The 14,220-nt window shown below is 47.5% G+C and overlaps 1 protein-coding gene across 5 annotated transcripts in view; it reads left to right on the top strand.

Annotated features, from left to right (window-relative positions):
* Positions 1 to 1,070: 1,070 nt before the first annotated feature.
* nbeal1 (neurobeachin-like 1) overlaps positions 1,071 to 14,220 on the top strand; it is a 32,587-nt gene continuing 19,437 nt past the window's right edge. For 2 of the 5 annotated variants that reach the window (XM_079185652.1, XM_079185650.1), the window contains exons 1-10: positions 1,371 to 2,008; positions 8,115 to 8,206; positions 9,189 to 9,350; positions 9,560 to 9,641; positions 9,816 to 9,943; positions 10,044 to 10,126; positions 10,801 to 10,886; positions 11,205 to 11,643; positions 11,838 to 11,944; positions 13,212 to 13,298. In XM_079185652.1, the coding sequence (XP_079041778.1) occupies positions 1,958 to 2,008; positions 8,115 to 8,206; positions 9,189 to 9,350; positions 9,560 to 9,641; positions 9,816 to 9,943; positions 10,044 to 10,126; positions 10,801 to 10,886; positions 11,205 to 11,643; positions 11,838 to 11,944; positions 13,212 to 13,298 (1,317 nt within the window). In that variant the 5' untranslated portion in view covers positions 1,371 to 1,957. Of the gene's footprint in view, positions 1,130 to 1,370; positions 2,009 to 8,114; positions 8,207 to 9,188; positions 9,351 to 9,559; positions 9,642 to 9,815; positions 9,944 to 10,043; positions 10,127 to 10,800; positions 10,887 to 11,204; positions 11,644 to 11,837; positions 11,945 to 13,211; positions 13,299 to 14,220 lie in introns of those variants that run through there. The other 3 variants (XM_079185654.1, XM_079185653.1, XM_079185651.1) reach the window with 2 other exon arrangements.

The raw sequence follows: 14,220 nt of genomic DNA, 5'->3' as shown, positions 1-14,220 counted from the left end.
CGTTGAAAAAAACAAAAAGAGTTTTGGAGAGAAATGGCCAACAAGAAGTATTTCCCATCCGGAGTCCATTTACTTCTCTAAAAAAAAGGGAAAAGCATTCAACCTTTTGTTTTGTAATTTCCTCGTTTGCTAGTTCCTCTCTGTGCTATATCCACTTGTTTTTTTGTTATTGACCGATAAGGACATTCCTAATCTAAAAAAAATAATTAGAAAGGCAGCGCTACTTTTGCCAGTTTGCTTATATTATTATACAGTAATTCAAATGTAATACAAATACATCCCCGTCACATTTAATCACAGAAATACATCGACGTAAGGCTTGTAATACATAGCAGTACTGCTCCACTAGATGGCAGCATGACATGAAAACAAACCTGAGCCCTGCGCTTAGCAACCACGTAGCTCCACATCGACAACGTAAAGTGGATAAAAAGTCGCAAACACACCGAGTGTTATGATAAATATTGCAAGCCACGTATTCCGTGTTTTTTATAGTTTTTTTTAATCATAAACAAGCCGAATACGCCAAAAAAAGAGAAACACGTATTCTATATTGAAACAGTTTAGTACTAAATATGTTTACTTGCTGGGTATTTATGTGCCAGTTGCTGCAGTGTATTGTGTATCCGGTTCCCCTACCAAATTAAAAGTTAAAATTAAAAGTCCCATTGTATTTAACCAATACCACTAGAGTTGTCTTGTGGCAAAAATGAGGCATATTCATTTCCTGTGAGAGCCAGGTTAATTGTACCACACCCCTGTGTGACTAACGATACAATCTACCATTGAATATACAGTATTGAAGAATTGACTTGACCCTGACTCAATTTGAAAGTAAGATACCGAACATTAAACGATTAAAAAAATGTTTTCAAGCAGTACATCACGTTGTAATAGAATATCATTTTTTTGGGATAATACATCTGACAAAAAAGAAAAAGTCCTTTCAAGGTGGGCTCTCTTATTTTGACATAAATCAAAACGTACATTGACCGGAAGTTGCTGTCGGTTGAATGCGCGGTGTCTGTGTCGGCTACTTGACACATTTACAACATCAGTGACAGTTGGTCTTCTCGTTACACAGGTGAGAGGTCTTCGGTTTCTCGACGGTTCCAATAGACGTTACCAGGTATTTATATTCATATTATATTTTGAATGAAACGTTTGTAGCCGAGCGGGCTCGGGAGGACGAGGCGTTTATGTCACATGAGGAGGAGGAGGAGGAGGAGGAGGAGGAGGAGGAGGAGGAGGAGGAGAAAGAGAGGCGAAGAAAGAAAAAAAAATAGAAATAGGCTTTTTTTGACAGCTAGCTTTGAGCTAACGTTAGCTTGGTCAGGTAAGGTCGACTGAAACAGTAAGTTTGCCGAGGATAACCGAGGGCGTTGTGCAGCTGTCACAGGAACGAGCAACTCTGCTTCTAGCTAATAGCACGCTACAGAAACAGACATTATTAACGGTGTGTGTTTTTGTCGTGTGGTTAAACCACTCAGTCCGTCTTCTTTCGGAGCCAGCAGGGCAGCTCAAAGTGCACCGGGACCAGCGTTACTGGAAGTATTGCTGCTAGCGGCGAAGACCACTGCCAGGCGTCTGCCCGTGACAACACATCCGCCTCTGTGAGAGTTAATTGTCTGTGTTGTTATCGTTTATAGCGCAAACACTGCTGGGAATACCCTGTGGTTCTCCGAGGAAGAGCCGAAGAAGTGGAAGTACAGGCCCGGGACTACACAGCTCTCCTCCGCCATGGAATAAGTCTTGGGACAGTTTCCTGCCACAACACGCCTACCATCCGTTTTGATCACATCTGAAGGAGTGTTTACACCTTGTCCAGAGTTGGACAGCAGTCATGATGCTGAGCGCTGAAGGCCAGCAGCAGAGGTTCAGCTCGTGACTGAAAACCATGAAGCAGCCAGGGAAGTGACCTCGGTGGACTCTACAGAGGGTGCCGATCACTGGCACCATGGCATCCAAGGAGAGACTGTACGAGGTCTGGATGCTCTACTGCACCAAGGTAAAGTGTATTCCTGTGCGCACACACACACACACACACACACAAACTCCCACTGTGTCTCCCTGTGGGCAGCCAGGGAAATGTCATTAGGTGACGTAATGGACAGTGTGATGGCATTCCCTCCCTGGCAAAGAGGTTATCCATTCATGGCATTTCAATTATGGAAGTCTAGTGTTGCTGGCTGTTTTTTTTAAATAATAGATTTAGCATTTCTGCAGTGGCAGACTGGTTAGTAGTAAAGTCAAAATCAATGTGCGATTTCAAAGCTTGTGCTGGCAGACATTTTTAAACCAAAGTCACTGATTGCCATTATTTTGTGGTTAGCACGTTTAGCATCTTTTTATTCCCTGCAGCCTCTGAAACAGCATATAAAACATTATACGACTCTAAAATGCTCCAGTTAAACCCACGCTAATGAAACCGCCTGCAGAGCGTTTATTGGTAGGCGACAAATTAGGCTTATGAATGAGTAATTAATTCCCAGAGAACTACTTTAACTTCATGTCCGGTATTACACACAGTTTCTCTGCAGCTGTGGTCGGACAGGACCCTTCATCACATTGGTGCTGAATAAATAATACCGTTCCCATTAACTCTAAAAACATAGCCAACAGTTAATGCGCTACGTGGTGTCCTCAGACTGTGGAATCCATTCATGGTAGGAAGGTCTCGTAATGTGGTGGGCACCACTGCAGTGACCGGTGCAGTGTTTGTAGCGCTCTGCTTTGTCTATTACAGCGGAGATGAATGAATGGCACTCTAGGCAGAGGCAGCACCCCTTGAGTCAGCTGTTGGCTAGATTTAATTCACTTGGAGATAAAGCACGCGTGCGTCCTGGCGTCCAATCAAAACGGCCTGCCGGACTGAACCTGGCTGCAGTCACACACTTAACTTTCCCACTGTAATCCCTCACAACAACAACAACAACAACACACACGCACGCACGCACGCACGCACGCACACTACACATCCCTCTCTGAAGTATCCCTTAAAAGCAAAGCTGTTGTTTTTTTCTCCCTGCAAGTTTAGGACACGACATTGAACAATCCTCACCCTGTGAGAGAAAGTGTAGAAGCTTGAATGCTGACACAAATAGAATATCTAATGCCAGTTTGTGTGGGTGTTTGGGGTTCACAGCAGAACACGCTGCTGCTGCTGCTGCTGCTGCTGCTGCCACACACACTCGTCACAGCCACCCGTGAAAATGCCAGCAGTTTGCAGCGAGCATACACATTGCATTTGTTCTAGCAGGAGTGTGTGTTTGCATTGGCTGAGCATTACACTGCGAGTAGAGTGGATTATTTCATTTCATCCTGGCCATGAGCCAAGGGTCCACCAGGCCTCTCTGTCTGCACGAGGCATTTCAATCTATATGTGTCTGTCTTTCTCCCTCAGCAGCTGAAATGTCAGGTTAGGCCGGCGGGGTGTCTCCGCACTGTGTGTGTGTGTGTGTGTGTGGGGGGGGGGGGGGGGGGGGGGGGGTGGGTTGCTGGGAGATGTTGCCTCCGAGGGTGAACCTGCAGTCACATGGCCTTAATCAGACAAGGAATGCTGGTGTGAGACCCCCTGTGTCCCACCGATGGGTTAATTGTGTCACAACCAGCCTCAGCCCTCCATAGTCATACTACAAATGCATTAATGATTGAATTTCAGTTATTGACATCTTCAGTCCAGATGCTGACCTGGTGATGCGCTCTATGAGGGCTATTTAAGCATAAAAGAGTACAAGGCATAGCTATTTAAAGTACGTTATGTAATTCAGTTAGATGACTTGATGGTGTTTTATTCTCGCGCTCGCCTTCTGTCCGTGTAATGATTGACAAAACCAGCGGAGACACCACGCTGCCCTCGGTGTCAGAGGTTAACACTTGCACTGTTCTCTCCGAGGACGATTCCCTCCGCAGTGTGTTGTTGACAATAGAAGCTTCTGCGATGCGAGCGGCCGAGGGTCACGTTAGGAGAAGCCTAGAAGTCTTTTCTTATCTCGGTGTGTTGGAAGGAGTGTTTTTTTTTTGTTTCTGATGGAAGCAGATGTGATCCTGTCATTAATGTTCGTAGTATTTTTGATACATGACATTGCGACAATGATTTCAGAGCCGGCAGTGGCAGCTGTTCACATGTTGATGGGCAGGTCAGACATTGTTGGGTGAGCAGCTGTGGCATCAACTGTCAGTGTTGAGTTGGTCTGTCGACTGGTGCTGCATTGGGATCGTACTACTAGCTCTCTGAACTTTTAAATGCATGCTCGTGCTCAAAATGATTGCTGTCCTTGACCAAAGAAATTCTCAGTCAACACTCGACTTATCTATTCGTTGATTTAACCGTCAGATCTGTAAAACTGAGTTCCTCCACAAAGATTCTCACAGATGTGCTCATAAGTTTCCTTCAGCATGAAACGATCATAAAGACACTAACTGCCTACAGAATAGAGGACTCTGTAGTAGTAGATGCCCGAAGCAATCAGAGATATAATCTATCAGTTAAAACAGTTGTTATGATCATCTGCAGTAGACGCAAATGCTGGTTACAGCTTGCTTCTCGGAGTTGTCGAGGGCTGAGAGGTCACAGCTGACGGCGGAGGCCGTTACGTAACCGGCGATCCTCTGAGCTGCCTGCCGTTGGTGTTGTCTCCGAGCACAGAACCGCTGGCTGCCGCTGGCACGCGGTTGCCGACAACGCCACGCCGGCATATTACCCAGAAAGGCCTCGTCGGAGAAAGTCTAGAGCGTAGCAGGCTCCTGAATGGTGCCAGTTACTCTGGCCTTTGTCTGCTGCAGAAAAGCCCTTTTTAATTCCCAACCACAGGGGGAACATGCCTCAATAGGAGGCATCGCTTTACCCTTCAGTGGCTTTAAAGCTGAGTCCGCTATCTTCATTCTAGAGCAGAGGTCCTCACTCCTTTTTTTTTTAATTGTCCACAAAGCAGGGAATATAAACCGCCACCCTGTCTTATGTCACCCCGCCTTGACTGGAATGGGAGAAACGACAGCCATTTGCATAAGCTTCAGTGCATAAGCACTTCAGGGGAGTCAGAATAGTGAGAGGATCGGAGGGAGAGATGTGAAAACAGAAGGGGGAGTGTGTGAGAGAGAAATGAGGAGGGAGATGAACAGTTGGAGCTATAGACGGATGGAGGAGGAGAAAGTGCCGCGGTTTCACATATTTGCTCAAGTAGATTATTCAGGTCTTTTCCCCGGCTTTGCTGCCTGTTTGCTGGTTACGGTCTAATCTCTGTTGTCACACACACACACACACACACACACGCATGCACACAATGCCTCACAACACAAGCCCACACGCTCAGGCTTTGGTTCATGTGCCAGTATGCAAAGTTTGTTCCCTCAGGCTAGCTTTCTTTCTCGCTGCCGCTCACTGCATTCAGCGCTACCCTCTCACTTCGCTCTCTTTTTATTTATTTTTTATGTCTGCCCTATGAATATCTCTGGAATAACACTGATGTCACCAACACAGTGCATCAGACGTGCCCTCGTGTGGTTTCCACCCCTCCCACCAGCCTGCTTTAAAATACACCCTTTGGCAGTGACGTCACGGGCCGGGGGAGTCGTCGCTGACTGATGGGGGAGAGTGATGTCGGGCTGCAGATGCAGAACGACCACAGCGGGGAGGGGACCCTCTTCTATTTTTAAAAACATTGCGGTTTTCAGTGACTCTATGCCACCTCCGCCGAACCAGGTCACTCACAGCGAGCCCAAACCAAGCAGGCAGCCACCCGGCCAGCTTTCTGGAACGGGTGGAGCCCTCGCTGAGGCTGTGTTGCTGCTCTGCACAAGAGCAAACTGATGATAATCAATTGAGTAATCTAGTTTCTGTCAAACAGGAGTGCATTTCCTTCCCCTTAAAACATTTGCAAGGCGGAGTCAACACACGTCTCTTGTTTCATTCTCAATGAAGCGCATTGAGCCGTGATCGCTGGTGACTTTGAGCTTAAACAGACCAGTGGGAATGGGATGTAGTGGCTTGGTAGAGGGCCTAACATGATAATATATATATATAGGGAGAGGCATGGGAATTGTTTGCGTAGATGTTTGTTAAGAGTCGGGACAAGGTGACTGTTGTTCAGTTAGGATTCCTGCTTGTACGTAATCATTGTGTGTGTGTGTGTGTGTGTGTGTGTGTGTGTGTGTGTGTGTGTGTGTGTCAGGCCAGTGATGAAGGCCATGGATAAACAGAGCCATGCAGAGCAGGGTGTGTCCCTGCCTGCCACAGTCCAAAACCCTCAATGGGCATCTGTGCTCCCCGAGCCGAGCTGCTGCCTAAAAGAGGACATTCTTTCAGACACACACACACACACACACACAGTCATTCAGTCACTGCTACTAGCGAGCTCACTTGAGAGTGAAGCTGCTGCCATAAATCATCATGTAATTATCTGGCGGCACCGTGGATGTAAAGACAATGCAGTGTGTATTGCTGAAGTTAAAGAACAGCTTTTAGCAGCAGGCACAAACAAATGAGGTTTTCTCTTTGAGTCAGTGATTCATGCAGACGCAGAGGAAAGAAAGAAGCACACAGGCGACATGCCGCCTTCTCCCAACAGAACATATTATTCACACGTGGCTGAGTTCAGATGTTTCTCTTACACACACACACACACACACAGGTCAGCGTTGCAGGATTGTTCTGATGACTTCATAGGCATTGCAGAGAGCTGGCTTCCTGCTTCGCTCTGGCTGATTCCACACTCTGACACGCAGACAGAATCAGTCTCCCTCTTTATAGCCAGATGGCTCTGTTGGTCTCGCACTTTGGTTTCCGCCGTGGACACTTGTGTGAAACAAACAAACTGTATCCCCAAATGCACAATATAGTGACCGGTGTTAATCTGCCCCTATATGACCCCTTCAGCCCTCCTTGACCCAGATGGCTCACCTGCACCCTCCAGACGGCTCAAAGTCTTTATGACGGGATCTGCTGCAAGCCTGTGGTGGACGCTGTGAGGCTCGCACCTCTGCTGTGAATGCATTTGCTCCAGAACACGCCGTACTTGTTTGCTTTCAGCCACGAAACAGCCATGACACACGGGAAATATGTATTTACTGGCAAAGTGTGTGGCATATTAGCAGCTGGCTTTTTGCATTAACCGGCAGTCATTGCTATAATGACGGTAATAAAAACTGACAGCGCGCTACACCATTTGCATATTTTATTGAGATATGAAAGAGCTGAACTACTGAGCAACAGACTTTTTGGACTCTAAATGAACACGAGTCTTTAGGGTGGCAGCTGTTGCTGTTTAAGCAGTTTTGCCGCGTGGTCCCATGTGTTTGGTGTCCTTTGTTTGTTTCCTGTGGGACATTTACACACCGAGCCCCGCCCAGCCTTCCTCCGTGGCCCGCATTGCCATCCCGTCCTTTCGCTGGGCATTGTTCCAGGAATTTAGGAAATGCCGGTCAGCCGGCTGCTCGAAGCCCCTCCTCAGAATGCAGCCGAGCTCGTTTTCCGCTCCGACAGGTGCAACGTTTCAGCTTCCACGCCCCGAAAAAGATAAGAGGCCAACACGCGCACCTGAGACATTCCTGCCTTCACGTGTCTGTCCTGCTTCGGGTAGCAGCTTGGTAAACCTGTTTTTAACATGCTCAGTATGCACTCCATCCCGTCTCGCTTGTTCTGTTGCTGTCGCTCCACGAAGTCAGACATTTGTATCCTTTTGTTGTCAAAGCAAAAGTTTATTTAAGTCCTCGAAGCCATGAAAAACATCACCTCCAGCATTTGAAGGGTGCGTTGTTCTTTCATGTTCATTGTTGCCATCATGATGAATTACTGAGAGACAAAAAAAAGTTTGCTGTCTAGGAGTAGACACACACACACACACACACACACACACACACACACACACACACACACACACACACACACACACACACACACACACACACACACACACACACACAACAAACTCAATCCTATTGCAGACCAGGCCTGTCAGCTGCCAGTCATTTATGTATTTCAACCATGACAGCTTTTGTCAGCAAAGGCCACTAACTACATTGTCTCCTTTCTTTACCCCGCCCTCTCTCTCTCTCTCTCTCTCTCTCCCTCTTCCGTCACCCCTTCTTTCTTTCTTTCTTGTCGTTTCACTTCTCAGAGGGATCCCGACTACTTGAAGGTATGGCTGGAGATTTTCATCAGCTCCTACGAGCGATGCCTGGATGTGGACTTTGAAAAGCCACCGTCGAGGTAACGTTTGGCAAACTGTGGGTTTATCGGTTGTTCTTCATGTCCCAAGCATATTTTACATGTAATGGTTCAAATAGTAGAAACAAAAGCTACCTCTGGTGACGGTAAATACCCACTTCCTCTTTTGTTTATCCAACAATAAGTGGAAATATAAACACAACGTGTGTGCAAGAGAATTCGCCCGCATATGACACTTCCTGGTGGGGAATCACTGTCTATAATATATCACATGACTACAAAACATCCATGCAGTTTCCTGTATTAGGTCATCGCCAGGGCGTTCAGTACGGTCTCTTCTGGTTTGCGTCATCCACAGCGTGAACGCATACCGTGCACAGCCTTCCACCGCTCCATCCAAAATAGCCACCAGATGCTTTCGTGCGGCGCGGTCCCATTCTGCTGCAGGTGCTGCTCTGATTGGTGTCGACATGCGAACATATGAAGCCCGAGTTCGGTATTTGAGAGCGGGCAGAAATAGGCGAAGTTTGTTGTTACCATGTCGCATCTTTATCACGGATTGAGGGCCATGTGAAGAGGAGGTGGAGGAAGCTTTTCATCTCTCCGTCTCTCTCTCACGCTCTCGTCATTTCCTTTTTCTCCTCCTCCCTTGACTCATATTCTCCCATCCTCTCCTGCTTTTTCCCCCCACCCACCCACTTTCCTCCTTCCCTTCCTCTGCAGCTGCCACATCTGTCCCACTTTTCCCACCGACACTCTTTGCGAGGGTTTTGGCCGCGTTCGCTCTCTCTCTGTCATATATGCAGTGCAGCCCACAAGCTGGTTTTCTTTCCCAAGGAAAGAATGCCTGAATGCTGTGTGAACAGAGAACAGGGTCCTGCTCCTTCAAGCTGCCCCTTGTGTACGCTGCAGCGACACCTCCGTGATAAAAAAAGCCACATCTGCACCATTGTTGACATGATTAACCCCCCCCCCCCTGTGCTTTCTTATCTAATGGAGATTAATCCTGCGTCTGTGTCCCCAGGCCAGAGGAGGTTCCCCCGGTGTTGACGCTCCTCCCCGACAACATCCTGCAGGTTTTGCGCCACCAGCTGCTGCAGTGCGTCCAGAAGGCCTCTGACGGCCTGGAGCCCGAGCAGCAGGACCTGGCTCTGCTGCTGCTCAAGTTCCTCATCATCGTCTGCAGGTCTCTGCAGTAAACGCACACAAAACAGTTTAGTTACTTCACAGCAGCACCAGAAGAGATTGTGACACATGAATCCTGTGTTTTTCATAGATTGTGCTGTAGCGTTAGCATTGCTATCTTCACGGAGTAGACGGTACTCCAAAGCAAGAAAACGATCAACTAATGGTCGACTTTGTGTGTGTTTGTGCCTGATGGGTTGTTTCTGATAGGAACCTGTCCAACGTGGAGGAGATTGGCACTTGCTCTTACATCAATCACATCATCAACATGACAACACTCTACATTCAGCAGGTGCGTCTCCCCTCTTATGTCCTCGCTCTGATCTTTCTGTTTATCTCTGCCCTGCAAAAATAGACGGTAAACTAAAAATAGCAGTTGAAAGGTTCACTTATTTTGGAGGAACATAAATGTGGAAGTGGCATTCTGGACAATACTCGGGTGTGACGTGTGTGTTTGGTGTTGCAGCTGAAGAGCAAGACCAAAGAGAAGGAGATGGCAGACCAGAGCCAGGCGGAGGAGTTTGTCCGTCATGCGCTGGCGTTCTGCGAGAGCCTCTACGACCCGTACCGCAACTGGAGGCATCGAACCTGCGGGTAACGCCGTCCCACGCTTCACGATACCCTCACAACCGTGACGCTAACGTGCACCGGCAATAGAAGTGTTTCTCATCCCGGTGTTTGTTTTTTCTGCCAGGGTGCAGCTGGGCACAGTAGAGAGGAGCAGACAGAAGTACAAGGCAGCTCCGCTCACCGTGGAGTTTGTTCCTTTCTTTTACCGTAAGTCATGTGTAACATAGTCAGATTAAGGCAAACTCTTCAACTGTACACGGTGCTTTCCTGTCCTAAAGTTTGCATAGCTTATTTGCAAACACAGTAGCAATATTACAGCGCTTGCTGCGTATGGTCCTTACTTTGCATCACCTGCTTTAATGGCCTCTTTGGGTGCAGATGAGGAAGCAATCTCCTCTCATAAAAACCTCTCCTCTCCTCCACCATCTTTTTTTCCTAAGTGCTAAGTGTCATTCTCTCCCTCACCGCCGCCTCCTCTTCTTTCCTCTCCGGGTCCAGTTGAATCCACTCTTTGTGTCCGCGTCCCGATAGCGTCCCCAGTCAGACGTGTTGACAGATGAGTTAATGGATGACTGGGGCCACCATGACCCAGAGGTCACTGGCACCATTGCCACATGCCAAGTGTGTGATTGTGCTTTGTGTGTTTGCTAACTGGGCTCCTATCCTATCTGGTTCACAGATTTCATTTAGCTTTCGTGTGTACGAAAGAGTCAGAATAGATAAAGGTGTGTCTGTGTGTAGACTCCACTGTGTTTTGGTTGTAGACAGAAATACAGGAACTTCAGCAAGCGTAGCAGACATCACGCCTACAGATCAAACTAATGGTGTGGGTGTGTCGTGTGTGTCTGTGTGTGTTTATTTGTGCCCTGCCTTTGTTCCAGAGTGCTTCCAGGAGAGCGAGCACCTGAAGGAGAGCCTGAAATGCTGCCTGCTGCACCTGTTTGGAGCCATAGTAGCTGGTGATCAGGTACGCCTCCATGTGTGGCCGGATGTTTTAAGCAGCAGGTCACAGGCCTGATCCCCATTGATCCTTATTCCTGGGAAATATACGAAATACATAAATTATAGTAAATAGCCTAATATTGTGTGACCTATAAGATGTGTTTGGTGTCATCTCCTCACGGTCTGCTCGCTGTTCGTTCTGTGTGCGCTGAAGTTCATACAGTCTTGGCTATGTTGATGGCAAACAAACCAATAGATTCTTCATGTCTTTCATTTTTTCAGTGCACTTTGTCCAGTGTGACCCCTGCCTTTGACTTACTCTCTCCACTCTCTGTTGCTCCAGAGGAACGCTCTGCTGGCCATCTCTCCAGCCACCATGGAGGTGTTGATGCGGGTGCTGGCCGACTGCTCCATGGGGAGCGGCTCCTCGGACGAGGGCGAGGACTGGGACAGCGAGGCCCCGGACCGGAAGGCCCTGCTGACCCTGGGCTGCCTGCGGGAGGTGGTGCAGCGCCTCCTGGCCTCCAGCTCCGACCAGCGGCAAGTGGAAATCGCCTCTGTGCTGGAAAACTACTTCAAGCTGCTCAATTCAGACCCGGCCGCCGTCGTTGCTTCCCAGCAGCAGCAGCAGCAACAACAACAACAACAACAACAACAACAACAACAACAACAACAACAACAACAACAACAGCAACAGCAGCAACAGCAAGCCAAGGGCAGAGTGCTGACACTGGGCCGACACTGGGAGAGCCGGTTTGTGGCGCTGCAAGTGAATATGCTAGGTACGGTCTTAAAGGACAATAAAAGTCTCAAGCAACACTTTTGTGATATTGAATATGTTATTTTGAGCTCAAGCTAAGTTCATGTGACTTATTCCACCTTCTTGTTTTATTTCTGTCTTTTCTTTTCTCTGTGTGTCTCTCTCTTCCCTCCCCATCTTTGTCTCTCTGTGTCTTTGTCTCCTGCCGTCTCTCAGACACCATCAGGGACATGTTCCTGTGTTCAGACAGGCCGGTTCTACAAGCCATCTTCCTCAATAGCAACTGTTTCGAGCATCTGACGCGGCTGCTGCAGAACAGCAAGGTAACGGTAACGGCACAGGTCTTTCTATCGAAATACAACCCGAGGACACAACTCAGGTCTGAGTGTGTGAGCGCTGGGTCATTATTCTTAACTTATTAGTTGGACAAAAATAATACAAGACTGTTTGAGGTTGTAGTATCGTACCAGTATGACGGGTTTTCTCCACTGCTGGTGTTTTTCATGTAGAGGTTTTGTGAATTTTTTAAATATACAGTTTTATACTTGATGATGTGATGCAAGGAATATACGGCTCGCTGGGTCTTATTCTGTATACGACGGGAAAAAGTATCAATGTTTTTGATGAAAGACATCTTTCATAGTACTCAGATCCTATGCAGTAACAATACCAACATGTACAAATACTCAAGCAAAAGTAGTTTCAGCAAAATCTACTTGAAGTATCAAAAGCAGAGGAATGAATCCTGTCAGCATGTTTTATTGTTATATATATATATATATATATATATATATATATTCTATTACTTGATTATAGTTGGGTAGTTTATTCAGGAACATGCATTATATTTTAATTCTTTATCACATTTTATATGTAAAAGTACAATACTCCCCTCTGAGATATAGTGCGGTAGAATTATCAGGATGCGTACAGTAGATGTACTAATACTGAAGCTCTTGGTGAATCGGCTTCTGTAGTTCTGGGCTTGTATTCATAAAGGATCTGAACACGAGGAGTCCTTTCCTCCTCGAGCGATTCACCAAGCTGCCGAGAGGAACCAAGAGAAGAGAGGAGGGGCAGTGTTGACCCCGCTGCTATGACATCATGTTCTTACTCAGTGTGTCAACAATGACGGGTGACTGGTCTGTGTCAGACAATCAGTATTCATTCATGAACAAGATAAGATCGATGGATGTAACTTCTACTGTTAACTAACTCAGCTAGTTTGGATCCTTGGGGTGTGTTGTGAATATGGCCCCAGGTGTTTAACAAGTCCTTTGGGGTGCATTATGTTCCAGGTCTGCTTTTAAGAGCATTTTGCCCACATTGCATGTTTACCTCCCACAGCAAGGCTGGATCACCAACACACCTCCACACGGTGACCCCCCCCTCTCTGCTGAAGGGTCACGGCTATTAACCTCTCGCCTTCTCCTCCACTTACAACATCTCCCCCCCCCCCCCCCCCCCCCCCCTTCCGTCTTCTGCACCATCCTCTGACTCCCCCCCGTGTCTCCATTTTCTCTTTCTGTCAACCTCCCCACATGCCGTGTTGACACCATGCCTGTTGTTGTTGTTGTTGTTGTGTGTCAGCTGGTTAACGCGAGGTGCACGGCGGCAGACAAGGACCAGAAAGATATAACCAACAACAGGTTACTGACAGGAGAGAGGGACACTCAGGTACCGCCGAGAAATCCCCCCCCCCCCCCCCACCTACCTGCCCCACTTATCCTCACCTGCTGCCAAGTCCCACCCCCTTCCCCTCACCAGAGCCACGTGGCCCCTCCACAGCAAGACGCTCACGCTGCTCTGGGCCACACCATTATTTGTAATTGGATCGTGGCCTCACAGAAAACTACACTGAGTCACCGGCCTGCCAGGGTGCTGTGTGAGCATCATTTATTCAACAGACTGTCACGCCGTTTGGGGTTTTCACATTCACACCGTATGTCCCGTTAAACCGGTTGTAACAGTCGGTTTGTTTTGTTTGTGGCTTAGGAAAGCTGACCCAGAGACCAGCTTTTACAAAAGCGCTTTTAAATGAAGTTGTGTTCAGGTTGCTGCAGTAGGTCTGGTTAAAGGAACAGCTCAACATGTTGGGGAAATACTCGTATTTAATTTCTTGCTGAGAGTGTTCGAAGAACACCGCCACAGCCAGTTAGCGTAGCTTAGCATAGAGACTGAACACTGCTTCCCCCCCCAGCTTCCAATCTCACAATCTTCCTGACGCTATAAACGCCACTCCTCCGGTCCTTCAAGCAGGTTATAACAAGTCAGCTAGTAACGCATCAAATAAGAGATTTCTCAAGCATGTACCTGCGTTTAGAACAGCTGAAAAGAGTCTTTATCTTCCTTAAAGACCATCGATTTGATGAATTATTGCTCTGAAGCTGTGACTTACTGTAGCTTTCTGATGCGTCTAAGGCCCGTTTGAATGGTGTAACTATCAGTCGGGGCTCTTTCACTCAATCATCTCATGTGCACAGAAAGGTCACTTGTTCCCCCTCAGAGTGTACCGGCTTCCCTTCTCCCCTTTGTACTCTTTGTTTCTGCGAACAGAGCCACTTTTTAGAAGGTCTATTCCCTCCCTTGATCTGGATAA

The sequence above is a fragment of the Pholis gunnellus genome (assembly GCF_910591455.1).
Source record: "Pholis gunnellus genome assembly, chromosome: 24".
Lineage (NCBI taxonomy): Eukaryota > Metazoa > Chordata > Actinopteri > Perciformes > Pholidae > Pholis > Pholis gunnellus.
The sequence above is the reverse complement of the archived record's forward strand: the minus strand, read 5'-3'. Positions and strand labels throughout refer to the sequence as shown.